This window comes from Dromaius novaehollandiae, chromosome 14 (genome assembly GCF_036370855.1).
Source record: "Dromaius novaehollandiae isolate bDroNov1 chromosome 14, bDroNov1.hap1, whole genome shotgun sequence".
NCBI lineage: Eukaryota > Metazoa > Chordata > Aves > Casuariiformes > Dromaiidae > Dromaius > Dromaius novaehollandiae.
Genome location: NC_088111.1, coordinates 12,041,346 through 12,063,667, shown reverse-complemented (window position 1 = coordinate 12,063,667; position 22,322 = coordinate 12,041,346). Strand labels below are relative to the sequence as shown.

Sequence of the window (22,322 nt, the reverse complement as noted above, 5' to 3'; positions counted from 1 at the left end):
AGCTCTTTTTGCCCCGTATGTCTCTTTCTAGTTTCAACTCTAGGTGAGCTTTGGATTTCCTGACACCATCTCTGCATGCCCAGGCAGTGCTTCAATATTGCTCCTTCAAAGTCTGTCCTTGCTTGCATCTCCTTTTTACCTTGGTATTCAGTCATGAGTTCCCCATACAGCCAAGCCATTCTCCTAGTATGCCTGCTCTTTTCCCCGAGTATCAGGATGCACCATTCTTGGGCTTGGAGGAGGTTGTCCTTGAAGACCTGTCGACTCTCTTGAACTCTTTTGCTTTTCAGAACTGCCTCCCCTAGGATCCCATCTACCAGTTCCCTGAATGAGCCAAAGTCTGTTTTCCCGAAGACCAGGATCTGCTACTTGCTTTTCTCACTCCCCTCAGGAACTGGAACTTGCCTATTTGATGGCTGCTACAGCCAAGACTGCCAGGGATTAACACATCCCTAGCACTTCTGTGTTTCTGGGTAGCAGGTCAAGGCCCTGATTGGCCCATCTCATGTCTGTGTTAAAAGGTTGTCCCAGACTCCCTCCTGGATAGGTTTCAGCAGGTGTCAGGAAGGTTAGTCTCCCAAGAAAACAAGGATCTGTAATGTGGAGACTTTCTCAAGTTGCTTAAAGAAGCATCCACTTCCTCACCCCAAATGGCTGCTCTGTAGCAAAATCCCATCCTTAGTGGCTGGCCTCCCCTCTGATCCTGCCCCACAAGCTCAACAAACCTGTTGCCCATTCCATAGGACAGCTGCATGCATTGAAGCTGCTCCTTCATATAGAGGACAGCCCCCAACTCCTTCCTTTTTGCCTGTCTTTCCTAATTCAGTTTAATAGGAAGCACAGCAATGTGCTTCCATCTTCATCCCATACCTTTAGCATAGGTTAGTGCCTAGGAAACAGCTTCTGCATTTCAATGCATTTAGTTACAACAGCAGGGATCTCAGCAGTTTGCAAGGTTGTTCCATTGAAGAAGCAGAAATGCTGACTTGTGAAACTGAGACTCTGGCAGCTATTTTTTTATGGCTGAATTCCTTTGGAGGAACTTGTTTAAACTGCATTTTTCTAATGATACTACTGCTGTCAGTACCTTGATAGACATTAATTTTATCCAGCAAAGTCCTTTATGTGATGTAGTTATAGACCAGGTGTTTAATTATTTTTCATTAATTGCTCTGCTTACATGGGTGAAAGAACAAGTAAGACAGCAAGTCTCCTGCAAACTTTACTTAGCTCTGACTGTAATAAAACGTAGCTGTTTAGAGACTAAATGAAACGAGTCTTGTCTAATAACGTGTATAATCGAGTTCTACCAGTTTTTTGATTAAGCTTGATCTGTTAGCAGTGCAATAATGGATCAGTGAGCAAGTAATGTTTATGCTTGCAGTTTTAGATTGATTCATTTATATGTATATGTTAATTAGAAGAAATCAAAATCACTAGAATTGAGAAGTATTATGGCACTTCAAATACACTGTGAATACTTGTACTAATTTGTTTGGTTAAGTGAAAGCATAAATCCCTAATCTCTATTACACACTTTTCCTGCCCAGGTCATTATGTGCAAAATATTCTGACACCAGCCTTTCCAGTCAGCTAAGCCCAAGTAGCAAAATTTTCCATTTTTTTTCCTCCGCCTTTGTCTTGCATTATTAAATGGTTTAATTAAAGGCTTTCAAATTGTTGTCCTTATTTATAACACATTTCTGAAACAAACATGGTTCCGGAGAAGGAATGTTCCTCTCTTGCTAAGGTGAGTGGAAACAGGGTCTGATACTTAAGAGCCTTAAGCGTTATGCTCTTCCCAGACCTCCTTCAGAATTCCTGTGTTTTGCTGAGGAGGGGGAAGGAGGAAGAGGATGTTCACATCAGTTGTATCTGCTATTTCAGAGGTCTTTTCTCTTCAGGACCCATCTATTCCATTTTTTTATATTCATCTGCAAAGACCAAATCAATCTAGACGACTGTGTAAACCATGGAAGGAGACTAAGTCATTGTATTTGAAATGAACGGAATTCTGATACAAGAATTCTCTTGTCTCTATTCTTTTGACATACCTGGTGAATTAATTATGATGGCAGTTCTTTTTAATGCACCTGCCTATACTTTCATTTCTCACATTAGCTTCAGAAGCAATTATCTGTCTTGATTTCTGGTTTGAAATGGTTAGTTCATATCCGAATAAGTGACTTTGCCAATTCATGCTTTTTTATTCATTCCCAAAGTCTGCTTTTTTTACATAGACTTTTATTCTTTTTATAGGTGATAAAATATTTAAATGGTCTTATTCATTTCAAACACTTTTAATCATTTTTTTTCATTTTATCTTTTTTAACTTCCTTGAATTACCTGTCTTGCCTTCCCCCTAAAAAAAGGACGGTTGTGGGGAGGGAAGGAAGCTCTCAGGAGTCATTTTCTTGTTTTCTGGAGTTAGAGCTGCTTTGTGCCATTTTGGACCTTTACACTGGTCCTGAAACTGTCAGGCCTGGTTCCTGGGGGACTTGTTTCACAGAAAGGAAAGAGCTGTACCATCTTCGCTCCCTTCCAGCCCTTACGTGGCTGTCATGTTCTGTATCTGACAGACCTATGACTTGTAGGGCTTGGTGTCTTATAACTTGGCGTTGCTTCTAGAACTCTGTGAATGATTTGATTTTGTATTTTGTTGAATGAACCAAAAATAATGGGTGAAAAGAGTGCAAGTCTCAAGTCCCTCATTTAGGAGATAAAATTTCCTTGCTGCAGAACTATTCACATCTTATTACTCCAGCTCCTCAAATAGGACAGGAGGAGAGTGAAAACAATCCATACTAGAACACCATATAGGCTAGTAGTGGTGGAGGCATTTACTTGGGGGTAGATGACGTGGACTCAAACTTTTATTGGCCAAAGAGGCAATTGTACCTGAGTCTCCCCTAACCTAGAGGAGTTCTTTAAATGTTTTTTGTTTAAGTAACAATAGCACCTTGTAGTTCTGTGATACAAGTGGTTGCAATACTGTAGTAAAGGGATCTGTGAGGAAAGGCTGTAGCTTTGTAGAACATATATGACTGCAATATGAATTTTGTATCTAGGCTAAACATAAGGACTCATTAACTTCTTGTAGTCTACTGCTAAAAATGTTCCCTTAACTTTTAGGCAATTTTTAGACATATGCATCAGTTGTTTCTCCGATAGAATAAACAGCATCCTTGTTTTCCTGTGCCAATATATATTTTTCTCATGTGTTCTTCCATTTACATACATCCAGAAATACATTTCGAATTCTTAATTTACTAAGTATTATGGCTATGGTACGCTCCAGTAAAAATGACATAAATTGTTATTTTTTCAGACACAGACCAGTTACAGCTTAGAGAACAGAAGGTAGCTGGGGAGAATTAAACAGAAGCTGTCAAGTTTAAACAAAGCTGCCCAAGTCTGAGTGCTACAGTAATAAGAAACGTGGGTGTTTGTTACCAACTATGACATTATATTAAAATTTGTGCAAGGGGATGTTATGAATTAATCTAGTATCAAGAATCTGAATGTGAAAGGATGCTCTTCAAAAAGCAAAATATATAGTGTTTAAAAATAATTGTCTGCATGGTTACCACTGGGTCAACCCAGCTTCTCAACTTAAATTTTGTCCAAGAGTTTTTGTTTAACCCACCAATGCTAACCAAAGCCTGAATTGCAGGAGGTGCCTGTTAGGATAACATGGAGTTGGTCAGAACATTTGGTTCCATAAAGCATGATGAACTGTGCCTGCTTGTATAAATGTCTCTTTTGTAGGTGGAACAAGTTAAAACATCTGATTGTTTTAATCACCTTTATAGAGATGCAGTCTTATCTGATAGTGTTTTCATGTTGGTCCTTGGTGTGCTTGCCGTCTGTCTCTCCTCTCGATTTTGTGCCGTAGTTAGATTGTAAGATCTTCCAGAATTGCCTGTTACATGTTTTCATTTTTTCTTGTGCAGTATAATGTATGTTTGGGGCTGTAAAGACAATAGAAAGTGCCAAGAAAACTTCCAGGTAGAAAACGGTGTCACAGTCACAGCTATAGAGTTAGACAGAGTTCGGTTGCAGCTAACTGAGATTCTTTGAGTATAAATGTCTAAATCATAGTTGAGGTAGCTATGTTTTTCCCCTGTATTTGGATGTAAAATTTAAATGTGCTAAAAAGAATACCAGTGTAGCAACAACTGCTGTTCAGTCCAACATACAACCATGTGCTGAGGCAACTAAGAAGATGAATAGTCTTAAATTTGTAATATGATTTTAGGAACTTTGTCAGCAGGGAGGAGAAACTGCTGATATTGATGGAGGAAGAGAATTGTGACATGTAGTCAGTCTCCCACAGATACGTGGTACCCATAGCTCAAGTCCATAGGTAGAGTCTTCCAAGTACAGGTGTAAATTAGCCTTTAAATTAACTTTTGGAAACCTGTAACCCTTTGGGAGTGGAAATTTCATATTTTTCTATTGTTCAAGAGCTCCCAGTTTATTAAAGAGGATATTACTTAGTTATCCTGGATAGTTACAGAAGGTTCACATGTTGTTGCCCAAGGGCACCCTATTACCTTTGCTAGTTACAGGTCACAGGTCTTACGCTAGCTGTGCTTTAAGCTAACTTTGCAAGGCCGCGGTCCTGGCCTATTAGGCTCGTTACCAGCTTGTTCTGAGAACTTGCTGTGTGAATCGCATCTTGGTACTCTGGGTCTCTTGTTACAATATAGAGTTGAAACAAGGAATGATAGGGGAAAGGCCCTGACAATATAGGGACAAGCTGAAAACAGATGCCCAGAACTGTAAACCACTCACCAATGGTCAGTTACTGGTCATTCGGGAAGTGCAATCTTGAGAGCGGGAGAAAGAGGGCTTCAAGCTTAACAAAGGGGAAAAAGCAACCAAGCAGCAGGGCAAGGCACCGGAGAAAGTAGTGCCCTGGCGGTATCTAGTCCAGGAGGCAGAGGTCAGAAGGCAAGAACCATCTAGAAAGTCTAATATCCGATAAAAAGACAAGATCTTGAATTTAGGAAGGAATCATTGTCATGGGGATCACCTCAATAAAGCCTTACTGCATATCAACTTGATTTGACTGACTACAGTTTGGGGCATTACTGTATGCTGTATGTGAACAGTAAATAAAACTACGGGCTTTGTGTGTCCTGAAAATTATATACCCTGTTCTGAAATCCTGTGTTCCATATAAATTGTTGTTTTTCATATAGTAATAGAGGTGATTATATGCACTAAGATTTCAAAAACAGGTGCCAAATATTAGGATTCTAAGTTCATATTTAGGCAGCAATTAAGGGACACGATTTTCAAATCAGTACTTCTCCATTTGACTTCTGCTTGACAATTTGATGATCAGGATGCCAGATGAGCTGGGCATACTGGCTTTTGTACAATCAGTACCTCTTATAAACTATGACATGTACACTGTAGAGAGTGAAGTTATTTATATCCGGAATAGACAGCTTCAGAATGGAGGAACATCGAAGTTGATAGTTCTATTGTCCGGATAGTGGTATGGTTTCATTTCTGTTTATAATCACTGTAACATTTTCTCCTGAGAGAATTACTAACCGGATTACCTTTAGCTTCTTCCCCATTCCCAAATTTGATGTGCAACTGCTGCCTTGCAGTTCAGAAAACTTCTCATATTTCTGTTAAATATGAAGTACATGAATATGACTTTCTTCAAAACTGTAGTTTTTATAGATGACAAATCTTAACGCATAGGCTCCAGTGTATAATTACAAGTATCTGCCTTAGAGGGTAACTCTAACAAAACTCGAACTTGTTCAGTTTCCTAAATCAAGGGGAAAGTACATACTGTAGTAAATGTTGCTAGTCAAAGCATTATAGTTTAAAATCTAGGTTGTTCTTTTTCTCTTCACCGATAGGGGTATGTTACTACTGTGAATATTTTGAATTCTTACTTACAGAGCCATCTTGGACTTGACCAGGAAAGATCAGTGAATACTTGATTTCAGTAAGAGCTGAAGCTGGTATCTCCCAGAAAATTTTAGATATCTTTCAGTTTTGGATTCACTGTTTCCTGAAAAGGAATGTTAAGATAATATTAAAGTAGAAGTTTCACATGTTATATTTAATAAAGTCAGCAGTTATTTGCATATGAAGGTTCTTCTTCCTCTTCAGCAGATCTTTCACAGAAGTTCAATGTACAAACTTACACGTTTTCAGTAGTTCTGCATTTGATTTATTCTGACATACTTTCGTGACTGACTAATAGCCCTTACAATGGAAGAAGGCTCAGAGATGTTTCACTCTGCTAAATCAAAAATCCCATGTAACATCAAATATCTTCAAAGGAAACTTTTATATTAAACACTGCACTTTCCGTATGTGTGGAATATCAAAAAGAACCTGGTCTGTCCCAGTCAGTACTGGACTCTGACAACTTTCTAAGAGGTCAGCTGCCGTAGCTGTACTTCATTACTTAAGATTATTGAAATATCTTGTTCACATTTCAGTAACTGAGTTGTTCAAGATTTGGAGCCCTTTGTTGTTGCTAGTGGGTTTTGCACAAAAGATATGATACAAATGTAATGCTGAAACCTGTACGCAAATATACAAGCTGCCATTTACACATTTGTGAACTGAATGAATCACAGAAATATGTCAGGTCTCATACAAGTTTTTAATGTATATACTGGATTACCAAGATATTCTACAAAGGAAAGAAAAGTTTGATAATGCTTAATATCTTTCTCAAAAAGAGATTTATCACAGTAAATCTGGTTGAGAACTGCTTTTGTTATTGCTTTTGAACTATCACTAAACAACCCGTTTTGCTAGAACAGAGAAACACTAATTTAAAAAAAAGACTTGCCAGATAAAGCTGCTCTACCTGCCCCTGAGGAAAACATATATAGGAGCAGATATTTTATGAAAGTTTAATTTTATCTAAAAATGCAATAGTTTTTTAAAAGATTTCCCTTTCTCATCTAGTACATAAGAGCATGAATGCTGATTTGCCTGCATAGCAAGTATATGTATAGCAGGTTAAAAAAAATTGTATGTACGGATATAATGCTTAAAATATGGTTCCAGCTTTATAAAATGATTGTAAGCATGTCACCTTTACTATATTTGCTCCTTTTTGCCTTTCTGAACTGGCTGCTTGGTTTACTAACAGAAGCAAGTTTAGGGTTTTTTAACTATTGTCAGCCTTGCACAGCTGTGGAGGAGCCAGCTGTACTCTATTCTGTCACATGCATTTTCAGCAAAATCGTCAGCTAAGTCCCAATTCCCATATCTTTGTCACTGGAGATTTGTAATGAAGTACGAAGCAGAAAAATCAGAGGCTGACTTTTTAGGTACAAGGTAAAAGTAGTGGAGCTGAAATGTTTACACTGAATCAGGCTGTAGGTAAAAATTGTATTTGTGGAATACTGAGTGTACTTTTTATAAATATGTTACTGATCAATGCTTTTTCTTCACCTGACATAACATGAGCAATATTTAAGTTTGATCTAACTTGCTGCCAATAAAGTAGCTTAAACTAAGTTAACACACTGAATCCATTTCTCTTGCTATTGCAAGCTATCACAAACTTTGATGTGCTGGGTATCATGGAACTCAAACCAAAGGATTCTTGGCTTTTTTTTTCTCTAAACCCTTATGCTATTGCTAATTAGTAATGTCTAAGAAACTGGGTAGGTAGGACAATGTTTGTTAAACATCTAATAATACCTATTTCAAGAAATGTCACTATGGTTGCATAAATAAACATTTTATAGTAATTATCTGATTCTAGTAAAATCTAATAGAGCATTCACAGCCTCCAAGCTGCTTAGTGTGAAATTTAATTTGCTCTAATCAGCCCAAGGGCAGGGAAGCATGAGATACTCTGCATGCATGGAGGATATCTGTTCAACAATATCTTGTCATCTCATATTGCAAAGAAACTATAGTGCGGGGAAGGAAATGTTCGTCTTGAGCAAGTGTGCACTCATTTTATTTGTAGTCTGGACCACACTGGAACTAACAAGTCCTGTTGACTTACATAATCTTACTCTGTCTATATGAAATTCTTTGAGATATGAGAATTTGAATTATGATTAACTCAAGTCATACACTGTGCCAAGGTACTAGGTAAAATTATATATATGCATATATATATATATATATATGCAAAAATATAGAGAAGCACAGTTAGATTTTTCTCCATGTTCTAGCACAAATTTTATCTCTCTCAAAGTCCAGTTACAATTTCTTTTCTTGATTCTTTCTCAGCCCAGGAAGTTTTAGGTTCGTTTATCCTATTGTCAGTCTTAGCAGTTCATCTCCTGTCTGTGAACCTATGAAAATGTATTCACGTAGCAGACATCCACAAGGAGTTACCTGGCACAGGGTAAATGGATCACTGTTAGAGTCTTTGTTGCCTCCCTTGTTTTCTTGGAACTGGAAGATCTAGTCCATGTAATTCTGACTCAATTAATCAAGCTGAACTAAATCTGTCTTTTCCAAACTGCTAACTTTTATGTAGTCAAAGGGAAATAACATGTTTTTAATGGGTATGAATTGGACTAGAGCATCCAGTTGCTGCTGGTGACTCTGAGCAAGCTGCATGATGGTTCTGGCCAGGGTGTACTGCCTGAACAACTGCCTTTTGTAATCTGCTCTTTGAACACCCCTCAGCCCACGCAACTGTGGAACAAAGACAGACACGTGCAAAAGAGTTGTGCTAAGAGCATATTCTAAGGAGGAAATGGTTTGTTAAATCAGTGACGCTGGCGGATATCAACTGCCTTTTCATGACGCAGTTTTTTCTGGTAGTAAAGATGTCTTTGTAAGAGTAGACAATGCCTTAGACATCAGGATAAATAGATTTCTTTTTATGTATTTACACCCTTTCATTGAAAGAACTTCTCGATCTAACAGTGAGGACGATTTTATTGGACTTAAGGGACTAGTATTTTAGAGAGTTATTAGTCTTGATAACTTCTCAATATGAAACTGTAAATATTGTGAAGGCCTCAAGATGTTCTAAAATTGTCACATACAGTCATTTAAAACCAGGTGAGAAATTAAAAACCTTGTCTGTCTCTTAAAAAAAGCAAAGGCAGTGATGGCCTATGTTTGATGTGAAAGCTCTGAATTGCTAAGATATGTGTGAGAAGAGCAGAGTTGTGCTTAAATGAAGCATAATACTTATTTTCACAGCAGAAGGTGGAACAGTAAACCCCATGAATTAGGTTGTTAAGTGGACACCTGTGTGGCTGGAACTCAGAAAAATGTCGACATTTACAATCATTATATTTAATGCAGTGCACTGAAACTCTAGGAGTACTTACACCCGAAATAGGCTGTCTCATTCACTTTTTGGGTTTTGGCATTTCTTTAATGTAATAATTGTTAGTTATTAGCTAACACTAAATTTTCGTCTTGTTTCAATGCCCAAAGTTATAGAACAAATTTAATTTGTGTTTTCATGCAGGAAAATTCTTTAGTGTGATCATTTTTTGTGTCTCAGAACAGATTACTACTTGTTTCTAATGTACTGAAAAAATTAGTTGCTTACAGCTGTAAACAAATGAGTATTGCAGTTCCTACTTTTCAGTGGGAAGTAATGAGATAAGGTTTCTTTATAAGTTAAACAGGCAGTTTGTCCAGCAGTAAATATAATTATATTTAAATTATTCTTTAACTATGTAATAAGTGTTTTTTGCACATCATAAAGTTAATGTTTTCAGTCTGTTTGAATATTGGAGATATGTATATGTCTGAAGAAGAGAGAGGAGACATTTTGGCTGTTACAGCACAGTCTAAGCCAGAATAATCTATTTTAGGACATGACTATACTGAGTTTATTAAAGTTGAATAGTCAAATGTGTATTATTGTATGTATTAACTTGGAATGATGCAGCATATTGCATGACATCGTTATGGCAGAAGGAAAAAAAATAAACTCATAATTTAAACTAAAAGCAAGAATGAAGAGAACAGGCTGAGTTCAAGGACATTGGTGAGACAGCACTGGACAGCCTGACAGATCTTTTCTTTCTGCCAGCTGTCTATTGTCACGTATTTTACGTCACATATGTCACGTATTGTCTGTATTTTACAGACATCCTAGGAGGATGGAATTTGAAGGGGGGCGGCAAGGTGTTTCTTTCCGACTGTTCACGGCCAAGTGTGCGGTGGAGAATCACTGATTTGAAGGGATGTAACTAATGAGAAGTGCGTAGACTTTGGCCATGACAGTGAAGATGAGCAGCCTGTATTGATGGGATGGGGAAGGCAATGGAAGAGTGCGGCAAGTCGAGTAACCGGGTCAGAGCTTCAGTTTGCAGCAGCGCTCTGAAGGGATGCTGCGAGAGCCCGGATCACACTTGCAAAGATCAGAGGAAACTATCGGTGATTGAGATAGGATGTGATTAGACCTCAGTTAAGCCAGTTAAGTTAGATATGGTGGTAGATAAGAGTTGTGTATGTTAGAGGTGTCATGCAGGAATGGTTTTAAGATACCATCTCATCTTCCTCAAGCCCTTGTGCCTTGATGATACCACTAGTTTGGGGCTTCGGGACCAGGCGCGGTGCTGGTGCTGTCACTGGTAAGGGCTTAGCAGAGAGATGCCAGAAGGGATGTTTTAGTTTCAGCCCTGTTGATCCGGAGCTAGGTATCCACAGAGAGACGGCAGAGATGGTAGGTGTTTCAAGTTGAACAGGAGGAGACTGTTCTGTAACCGAGTGATAGAAATAGTATTTAAATTTGTTTCTGTGGAGGCATTTACAAAAGGAGGATCCTGTGAGTATAGTCCTAGACTCCCCCTTTTCCTTCCCTAGAAAGTCAGAGAATAGCACTATGGAAAGTCCTCTAGAAGAAAAGGAGGATGTCTGGAACAACTAGAGTCTTTGATTAAGGTAATTTCAGTGCAAACGATAGGAAATGAACTGTAAGGCCTAGGAAAATACACACATCTCTCTTTAGTTTATTTATAATGTTGTGTGATTGCAAAAACTATTCATCTTTTGATGTCAGAGTAATTCTCCTGATTTCATTATTAATTAGAGAAGGAATGGGCCCAATGTTTTTAGTAATTCCTTTTTTATCAATGGCATTTTGACATTTTTTATTTTGCTGTTATCAGATTCAGTTACGATTTCTATCTGATATTTTGTATAGTATTTTAACCTACATTTTAGCTCTTATCTGTTCTTTGATATTCTGTCCCTTGGGTTAGATGTTAATCAGATTGCAGTTGTCGCATCAGTTTTTTTCAAGAGTGTAGCTTGAATAAAAGCTGATAGTTAAACGATCTTTTTAACTTTTCTCTTTTTCAAACTGGAAATCTGTTTTTTCCTTTAAAAGGATATGTTTGTAACTGCACAAAGGTTTTGGGACCCTTTTTTTTAATGCATTGAAATACTGAGATTAAGTAATTTAGAAAGTCAGGAAATGATTGTGCTACATTTTTACATAATTGACAGAGTTCTACCACTTCTGAATGGGTAAAATAGACAAAAATGCAGGTCTTTCTGATGGCCTATGAGGTACATAACAAAAGAAATTCTGGGGTTTAATTCTAAATACATTCATAACAAAAGCATTCAGCTATGTGGATTTTAGTTACTTGTGTGTAGTAATTGTTTCCTTTGATCCTTAAATAGAGCTGACTTTCCTGATTGACAAGTTTGACGGTGCTAATCTAACAGTTTACTGTCACCCCTCCGCCTGTTCACCGTTGTGTAGCTCCGTGCCCCCCTTTGGGCCCTCTCTCCCAGTCCCCGGGATTTAGAGCAGTCCCTGATTCACCCCTTTCAAGGGTCGATTGAGCTGATGCACTTTTCCTTGCTGGGTCACGTCCCTGCCGGGCAGGTGAGCTGAACTGGTTCACAGAGGGGTTCAGCAGTGTGAGAGCAGGTGTAAGGTTGGTGGGTGAGAGTATGTCGGCAAGGGGCTAGCATTTTCTCACTTCAGGACCAGTGAGTTGTTAAGTTGGCTGAAAACACCTTGTGTAACTTCACCCTTGATGTGTCTGAGCAGGTCCTCAGTCTGACCTAAGCAAAGGCCTGGCAGACGCTGACACTCTAATTTGCTGGGATGGCCAGTGGGAATGCAGAAGAGTACTGCGTCTCAGATTGGTCCTGTTTGGCAAGACAGTTCTTTTCAAGACAGTTGTTATGTTAAACTCGCTGACATTAGGTCAGTATTCACTCACTTTTTTTTTTTTTTAATGTCTACAGCTTTTTCTTGTAGTAAAATCGTGACACGGTAGCATCTCTGCTGAGATTTGCAGAACAGTAAAGCCAGTTGTACTGTTCTGGGTCCTAAGTAGAACTAGCCCCAAAAGAAGGTTTGGAAACAGCAGCAACATCAGAATAGTTGAATGAGCTGAGGTGGTTCTGCCACAGGGCTTAGCATCAGCTTGTGGCAAACATCACTGAATGCTACTTCTGAAAAGGTCTTTGGACAGCATTTTCTCTGAAATGCAGCGTCATCGTATAAATGGAGTAATTGAATCCTGACAGTTCTTTTCTCTATGAATTTACGACCAATCCCTTTGATCCTTATACAGAAGAAGTCAGATTACCTCACTAGAATTTCCATGTCTTAAACAGCTCCTCAAATTCGAGATCTTCACCTCTTACTCCTTTCTGGAGGAAACACCTTTGCATGTCGGGTAAACATTATTCCTCAGATTCAGATACATGGCTGTCATTCACTTGCAAAATTTTCTTCTCATTCTTTCCCCAGAGAGAAGCCTTTGTTCAGTGAGATTTTTTTTCTTTCTACTTCTAGAGTCAAATTCAAGCAAGATGAAATTACTGTGTAATTCTCTGTGAACCAGAAAGATGTCAGATGCATTCTGTTCAGTATTATTTTTCTGTACTGTGAAGGATCGTTGCTGTGGCTGTTTGGCCTGGCGTCTATGCCGTTGTTCACAGAATCACAGAGATGCTGGCTGGAAGGGAGCTCGGGAGGTCACCTAGCCCAGCCCGCCACTGTTGAGCCCTCTAACAAGCCACTGACCAACCTGAGACGCCTGGGTGCTACTGCTGATCCTTGGGTGCCAGGCGTTACGGCCCCCACAGCGTGCCGGTGGCCATATTAAGTGCACCGTGACCAGTTTTTAGCCAACAAGCAGATCTGATAGTAGCACCCTCCCCATTGCACTCATATGATTGCGTGTGATATGATTGGGGGTGATGGAGCGTATCTGTCAGTCAATCATCACCGTTTGGAGCAGGGCAAACGCTTCTGTTTGGAATACTTTTGGGGAAAAATTATGATACCAGGGGAGGTTACTGTAAATGAAGCGTTGCCTCTAATACAGAAAATTGTGACAAGCACACATTGCAGACCTTTAGGTTGGGGTAAACAGTGCTTCAAAGTGTTTTTGTAACTAGTGTATTAAAAAACCCACTTTCTTATACAGGTGCCCTCTGTGGAATAACAAAGAAAACTGTAGTGTGGATTATTAGTTAAAGGATTGTTTCTTTGGCAGAATAATGTGCAAATTCACCTTCTGCTGACTAAAGCAAGCTTCAGCAAAAACACTTGAAAAGTACTTTCTTTCCTGAAATCCTGAGCGAAGACAGGATGATTTGATTTCTTTAAGCAGTGTAAGGTAGAGTTTTGGAAATGCTTACACAAATAGTGATATACCCCACGGCAGAAAGCTGTACTGCAGCAGAGACATTGCAGGTCCCCTGTATGCTGCTTCTCAGGTCACCCAGCTCTCAAAAGGGTAGAGCAGGAACCTGCAGAAAATTGTATGCAACTACGTTAGCAACAGTTCTCACTTTTATGCTTTTCATATGCAAAACTGTCCTTTATGGGTTATTAATTTGTTAAGTCATTTATCTTAGGGCAAGGCTGTATTTACAGAACCTGACAGAAAGACAGGGTATTGTAGCTTGGGATTTTAAAATGTCACTGCACATAACGCCAGGATAAACAGAACAGAAATGAACTTCAGTTGTTACATCTATCCCAACACTTCCCAAATTAGTTTTTTTGCACTGCATTTTGACATTATTTTTCCTTCCTATTGGCCTCCACCCAACCCCTAGCTAAGCTCAAGAAATATAAATAGTCAAATAAAAATGTTCTTCATAATCATTGGAATACCTAATTATTGTAGCTAATTCTGTGCCTGGCAGGGATTAAAGGGGATATTTTTTCTGCTATGGCAATGACCACTGTAGTTTCCTCGTGGCTTCCTTCTCCTCTTTATCGCATTTATTTCAGTGGTAAGTTGTTAGGGGGAAGGGCCTTCCGCGGGCACTGCTTGCTGGGGTGGCCTGGGGCAGCACGAGGAGCGCGCGTGACTGCGGTGCAGATCGGGGCAGCGTGCAGGTCCTGAGCCCTTCTCCGCAGAAGCCTTCCTCTCCCCCTCCCACCCGCCCACCTCTGTGAGTGTCTTCTTTTGAAGTTGTTTTGACCTTTTACCAAGAAAAGGTCAAGCCAAAATATAATTGTCTTAAAATAATCTTTACTTAGTATAATTTCCTAGACTCTTTGGACAGACACCTTGTTTTCCATTTTGAGCAATCTGTTTTCTGCAATAAAACACTGAATATGTCTCTCTGTTGCTATAGAAATACTATTGCATTAAATGGAAGAGCCAGTGCCCTGCTGTCGACAAGTCTAATCTAAGTGTTAGTCTCTAGAGCTTAAATTTCACCGCTGGGAAGAGGTATGCATAATTCTACACGTTATTTCTGTAACTTGTGCGTAAAAGTCTTTATGCACTAAAATTGTTAGCTAAATTTCCCAAAGTGATAGTATATACATTTGCAGTGCTGTACTGTGTTTACATATATCTTAATAGATCATTCCTCTTGCCTTCTTGCTGTCCCCCATAGAGTATATTTTCACATTTATAGTTTGAAATTTCTAGCTCTTTACACAGGAAGATGGGGCACAGCAGGGCAAAGAGTTTTGTCGGGTGAGTTCCCTGCCCCCACAGACAACAAAGCACATCCGATTTGTTTAGTTTTTTATTTTTAGTTTAAAATGTATTTTTAAAGAATCCAGCTCATACTGAAACAATATATGTTTCCTCTGCTCAAGGACTGGTTTGGGTCTCATGTAGAAAACTCCATTTTTTTCCTCCACATAACATGAGCTGTTATTTGCCTTGGTTTTTTCCAGTAGTAATAATGGTATTTTCCAAAACCGGGAGGATGGTCTAAATGAGCAGGCTTCTGGTATGTTCATATATGCTACAAACTGATCTGCTGTCACCTGCCCTTCTCAAACACACCTGATTATTTGCCCAGTATTTGTCATGTTACTCGAAGGTTTTCCTAGAATGACTTTCTGCCCTGTAGAGTGGTTAATTTAAACACAAGAGAGCTGGGGATTTTCTTCCTTTGAATTCATGTACCACATACCAAACCTCATGCACGTCTTTACATTTAAATAGAAATGTAAATATGGGATTTTTTACCAGTATTTTTCCTTATACTGTGTACAATTTTAGCAACAGCAATACATTTCTATGATTATTAGTTTCAAATGAATGCTGTGATTCTTAAGACTGTACCTATAGGATATAGAAAAGGAACTGGAATCCTCCCTAATGCCAGGTACTTAGGGTCAGTGTTTGTCAGCATATTGATCCTCTGCATTTTGAAGAAACTTGGAGAAAAAGTCCTTTATCTCACAGTTTATGTGACCGGATCTCCATTAGAAATTTTTATGTATAATACATATGTGTAGTTACAGAAACTGCAGTTTTTAAAATACATGATAATTTGCGTAGACCTGTATGCAAATATGTATTTTAAACCTGATTTCAGAGTTCTTATAAAAATCCTGTTATAATTTCTTGGTTAAAAACTGCAATTATTATTTGTGAAATGGGCCCACATTATATATTGTTCTGTAGGGCAAAATATGCTTTATTTTGTAAATAGGCAATTTAATTCATGAATAATAAACATCCATTAGTGGCCTCTGTGCCACTCCTTATAAAACTTGAAAAAAAAATCTCTATCATCCTTAGTATAGCATTTTTTAAAATCTTTCTCAATTTTTGATGACTGTAAATTAATCTAGTGATTAATTATACCTCCCTAGAAAAAGAAATATTTCTGACCAACAGAAAGGTATGCATACTATTATAAAACTGAGATGGGGGGGGGGAATTAGCAAAGTACACAATTCCCCTTCTTTGAAATTAATGCCATGTTCATTATTAAAACAGACTCATTGTACAGACAAGTTGCCACAAGACACTAATTACTTTTTTGCTGTTAAAGTAGTTCTGGTAATGAAAAAAAAAACTTAATTCCTTTGCACAGACATAAAATATAAAACAGATGTTTGCATTGTTTTTTACCCTTGGGTAAAGCTGAATTACACCATCCAATGAGTCTGCATTTTTTTCACTAGATCATCAGTCTATAGATGAAAAACATCAACCTGCTAAAGCTTTGGGGGGGAAAATACTGAGTGTTCACCCTTATATTGTGTGCTGCTATGCTACATGTTGGTTCCCATCCAGAGCCTTGTTTAATTAAAGTTACTAAGAACAACTGGACAGGAAAGGAAAAGGAGAAGAAGGAAGAAATTCATCTTGTGTTAATACACAATATTAAAGTGCAAGTTTATTCATATTCCTGCATATTATCATGTTCAAAAATCTAACACTTAATATTGTCTTACTATACTGGTATTGCCATAAACAAAAACAAGAAATGAGGATAGGGAAAGAGAGCATAAACACTAAACTGTGTTAATTTTTTATAGGAACTCAGTGGAGGAAGGACCAAGAGCAAGATCTGAAGCACGTTCTGAAGAACACTGACCAGGACATCCCGTTAGTATTTGTCAGCGGCAATCATGATATTGGCAATACTCCAACCAGTGAAACAATAGATAGTTATTGCAAGAACTGGGGAGATGATTATTTCAGCTTTTGGGTTGGAGGTGTTTTCTTTCTTGTGCTGAATTCTCAGTTATACTTCGATTCTTCTAAATGCCCCGAGTTAAAGCAAGCCCAGGATGTGTGGCTTAATGGACAGCTGGCCGTAGCAGAAAAACGTAAGTGCAAGCATATTATAGTATTTCAGCACATCCCTCTATTTCTGAGGAAGCCTGATGAAGAAAATGACTATTTCAACTTGGAAAAATCAGTTCGTCAAGAGATAATGGAGAAGTTTCATAAAGCAGGTATTTTCTTGTATCTTTCTATCTTAGAATTTTTGTTTCAGTTTAATTGTTAATGGTTATACTGCCAGACAAAATACATTAAACTTGAATGGAACCATTTTCAAGGAATTTTAGATACTGCTTATAAACCTCAAAGTTCCCCCTAGGTCAAAATTTTCAGCCAAGTCTAATCACCTGTCAAAAGTAGCAAAAGAATTTACAACTTGGAGTGTAAAATGAAAAACTAAAAGTGGATAAATAAACAGCAAGGATTCAGTTTCACAAGTATTCATAGATATAAGACAATCTGATTTTTTTTCCTGCTTTAAGTTAGACTGGAAGATCAGGTATTGCCACAGGAAAAAAATAAAGAATCTATGTGTTATGTAAACAGAGAAACAGAATTCAGAATTGCCTTCGAGGTTGTTTTCTCCCACACTGAGCCAATTTTAAATCCAGAATGTAATATACTCCAGATTTATTCAATGTTAAAAAGGGTCTTGGTCTGCTAAGATCAATCCTTTGTTTATCCATTACTAATAGGGGCCATTTCTGGGATGAAAGGCAGATAGAACATGCTCTAAATAAGCGTATTGTACCAAGTCTCTTAGCTTTGTTTGATGAAACTTGAATACCATGGAGACACATGCAGTAAGCAGCTACTCCTCCATGCTGTTCACATTCTTTCCTATTAATTGCTTTCATGTTCCTGGAGTGTATTAGTCCCTCAAAATTTCCTGCCATCCCTGCATGAGTACCATTTTTTCTGTCTCTATAAAAGAACGTGTTATTTGGATTACTGAACAATGGAAATTGCTTCTGGTATTGTTCCTAATTTCCTATATAATTGTTATGCCTGGCCTCATCCAAAACCAGCCTAATTTCCAAACTCTGGATCTCCTCCTGTTTCCAGTAAGTAGGGCCAAAATTCACAATTATCTGGGAGCTTTCCAGAGGACTGACATATTTACAGATTCAAAATTTACCTTCCCCACCCCAACCCCCCCCAACGAAGAGACATGTTGAGAAGACCTCATAATATCTTAATAGGAGATACAAAGGTGTCATTTTTGGACACTAAGAGGATCCTGGTTAGGAATTTTGGCTTTATTGTAACAGAAGGGAAATTTTCTTTTTTTATTTAAAGAAAAACAGTAGGATTGTATACTTGCACATGGAAAAAAGTAACATTTAAAACAAAAAAGGAGGAGAGAGACCTGAAGATAACATAATTTGAAGTATATATAAGCTAGGTGCATATGTTACTACATCTTAAATTAATGAGTCTGTACATTTTACCCATTCTTTATTTTAAGTAAGTGCTCAAGGCAGTGACTTCTAAGGTGGTACTCCCAAATTTTGCATAATGTTACATGATTAATAAAAATGACAAATCAAAGGAACCCATGCAGTACGAAACTTTTCAGAAAACAATAACCCCTCTGTGACAGTTGGTCATTTCATGTATTTTCACTGTAAGTTTGAAAAAGAAAACCGTTATGTGCTTTGACATTTTCCTTTGAAAAGATTTGCTTGACAGGTAAACGCCCAAAATTTTAGGGATCTGATTTAAAATACTGTGGTTTTCATTTTTAAACTTTTCATAAAAAAAAAATATATATATAAATATATAAATATATATATATATATATACATACACACACACACACACATATATATATACCTACCTTTTTATGGGCTTTTTTTTTTAGATTTTAGTGCTAGTGTTAATATAGGAGGAAATATTTCTATGGGAAAGTCAGGCAGCTGCATGCTTATGTATCATTGCCTGAAAATACATCCCCGTAAATAAGCGTTAATATGGAAACCAAAGCAGTTCTGTCCTGGAATGTTCTGGCACCCAAATGGTTTACCAACATTTGGCACCACTGAGTACTGGGGAGGTAATTAAGAGAGAAAAGGAATTATGTAAGATGTTATCATTGTAGTTGGTAAGTGATTCAGCATTAGGCACTAACATTGTGTCCCACTGGACAATGCTTTAGTTTATCAGAATGTCTCGCATAACCTTCTTCTGCAATCAAAGTAGAATTTGTGTAGACTGAAACTTTTATCAGTATAAAATGGTGAGTCATATTTTTCTTTTTCTGGCTAGCTTCATAAAACTGTCTTTTCTAATGGTTTATGGAGATAGTTAATTTAAAATATGTTAGTATGCAATGCATTTGTTTCCGTGTTTAAACTTGATGCAGACTGTCTTTCTCAATACTTATTTTTCTTAGAGGGATTATTTCAGATTCATTCTGCTAATGTAGATCCAGAGGCTTAGTCAAAAGACAAAACCTGTAACAGGCTACTTGACTAGGTTTTAAATGATGGAGGATGGGAAGCCAGTAATACAAGAGAACGCTAATGAAGAAATTTCCAAACTCCTTTTTGTGCCAGCTTCCCATTCTTACAGTGCCCCCATTATTTCCCATTATGCCCCTCCTTCCCAACCCCCCAAATCCTCCAAAAATGACATGTGTTTTTTGGCTCCTTCATGAATATATTAAAACATCAGTCTTTTATTTATGATTTTACACAATAAGTAAATGAGTCAAACGTTTTGCTAATTAAATGAATACAAAGAGCAAGCAGCTCAAAACAGTGCAACTAAGAGTGCTGAGAAAAATTAGCTGAATCAAAAGTTGGCTCTGAGTTTCCTTAGTAACAGATGCATTCTGTTTCCATTTTTTATTCATTTGAAGAATGGTCTTTTAAGTCCACCAAATGTTGTCAACAGATTACAAACAGGCAGTTATCATGCTAGGATAGATGCACAGATACGCAATGGCACCAGTTATTTTCTCTCTGCTTTGCCAAAGAAGGATCAATTTCAGCATATCTTTAGACATGAAATTGGTTTTCCCCCACTTCAATTGATAAATTCTTGGAGGATTAAACCACAGAAAACTGGTAATGAAATCCCAATCTACTTTTATTATTATTATTATTATTATTATTATAACTTCCCCTTTAAGATGGTTACCCCTCATTTATTCTGGAAAAAGACAGTAAATCTCCTTTTTAATGAATCTTCCAGGCTGGATTCTCCTTCTCCCCATCATCAATCCTTTCTTCTTTTTATTCCCTCTTTCTCTCCACCCTTCCCCCTTTCGATTCTGGCATGATTCTGGTCTGCAGTATTTCCAACCACTCCACAGGACTGTGTAATTATGAAAAATTTCAGTTTAATGTGCATATTTTAGGGGTTGTTTTGTTTGGAAATGTTGATGCTAATAGATGGGCCTGATACTTCTGTTGCCAATAAACCAGAATTAGACCTGAAACTATCTCAGTTTTCATGTTTATATGTTTTCTAAAAGCATCAAATACAGAGCCCTGACTCATCTGATTACAGAGAAAAATAGGAAAGGAGGACAATATATTAATTTAGTTCCTTCTGTAAACAAAGAAATTCACATAGATTATATGTAGGAAATAGGAAGATACTTAAATACTGTGATGGTGCACAGATGCTTTAGAGTGAGGTATGTAACTTCAGCAAATTTGTTATCTATTTTAAGTTTAAATGTGTGGTTATTCTCTTACAATCAGTTACATATTACATAATATTTTTGGTTTAAGTATCTGCTCATTACAAGCGGAGATAAAAGACTAACTGTAGAGGCTACATCTGTTATGAAATATTGAATTACATTTCTCACATTAGAAGTGTCCTTAACAGTTGGGCTAATTAAAGATATAATCATGTCCTTATGATAAATATTTATAAATTGAAAATCTGGCACTTGTAAATATGTATTACTACTATGCAAAGTTAAACCATGCTTGTGAGCTGTACGTTTAAGAAATCTTCCTGTGATTTTTTCTTTAAATGCATTCATTATAAACAATATTGACCTTGAAAAAGTGATTCTATTGACAGTGAAAATCAGCTCAGTTCAGAGCACTGTTTATCATTTAATATATGTTTCTGAAAGCATGTGTGTAAAACTTCTGAATATTTAGCCTCAGTTTTCAAAGGTTTGCCTCCTTTACATGCAGAAGCTACATACAGGAAAAAAACCTGTGTGCAAAAACTGAGAATAAGGTGACCTAACATTCTCATCTGCGAGATCTGTTGGAGTCAATCGATTCTGCTCGTGAAATGCATATTCAGCTTTTAAGAATTTTATAGTGCTGATAGAAATAGGTTTGCATATAGCTTTGCATGGAAAAATGAAGAATCTGGGTAGGCGGTCAAGCCAAAAATCTGATCTGCCTGTCATGTTTCTTTGATAAATGTAAATAATTAATTTTTAAATTAAGCAGTCTATGTAAAAGGAGAAGTACTTTTTCCTACATATCTCATTCATGTATGATTTTCCTAGGTTATTAAAGATATCTTCTGTGACCTGAAAAATGTGGGTATTTTTGCTGAGCTACAGAGAATCTTGTAAAGGTTTTTTGTCCTGAGAACCATCACTGAGAGATTGAAATTAATAAGGATACTTAGCACTTAATATAGTGTTTCTTAATGACTCTAATATATACGCAAATGTCTGAACACATTTAAGAGCTTTGCTGAATAAAACCTAAACTAGTATCTGGTTTTCCAGCAACAAAGTGAGAGAAGAATTTGTTCTTCAGAATGAAATGACAAATACAGGTAGTTTATCTAGGTAAGAGGCAATTTTTCAGATGTGGCAAAAATATTTCAGTTTGTGTATACAGGAAAAATAACAGCCTAACTCTATTAAATGTCATCATTTTTTGTTGTTTGTGATTGTAGGTGCTGTAACTTCTAACACCCTTTGCTCATTAAAAGGATGTGATACCTACCTACTCCTCTTTGAAATGTTACAACAGGAGAGCAGAATTAAAGGGAAAAGAAACTTTCTGAACATTAACAGCTGAGAAATATTTGAGTACAGACGTAAAGCAGGGAGTGCTGAAAGCTGTTGTTTCTAAAATTTACTAGCCAACATATGCTATGTTTCATTATTTAATTTGTTGTGTAATCAAAACTGACAAGGGAGTAATATTTTCTTCTTCCTGCCATTGAGACCCCAATTTTGGCAAAGCTGTTACACCAAGTGAGTAATCTCAGTGCTTGCTTATGTGTTGCTTTGTCGGTATTTAAGACGATATAGATTTAAATACACTGAACTTTACTGTTTAGATCAAAATCTTTTAACCTTGAAATTATGCACTCACGTACAAGTAGAGTGACCAAATTTAGTATTTTCTATGTAACTTT

General features: G+C 37.3%; 1 protein-coding gene across 2 annotated transcripts in view; it reads left to right on the top strand.

The window, feature by feature from the left end:
• Positions 1–22,322, top strand: part of CPPED1 (calcineurin like phosphoesterase domain containing 1) — a 55,367-nt gene that overhangs the window by 16,938 nt on the left and 16,107 nt on the right. The window contains exon 3 of one of the 2 annotated variants that reach the window (XM_064520359.1): positions 16,715–17,008. In XM_064520359.1, coding sequence (XP_064376429.1) covers positions 16,715–17,008 — 294 coding nt within the window. Of the gene's footprint in view, positions 1–16,714; positions 17,138–22,322 lie in introns of both variants that reach the window. The other variant, XM_064520358.1, reaches the window with a different exon arrangement.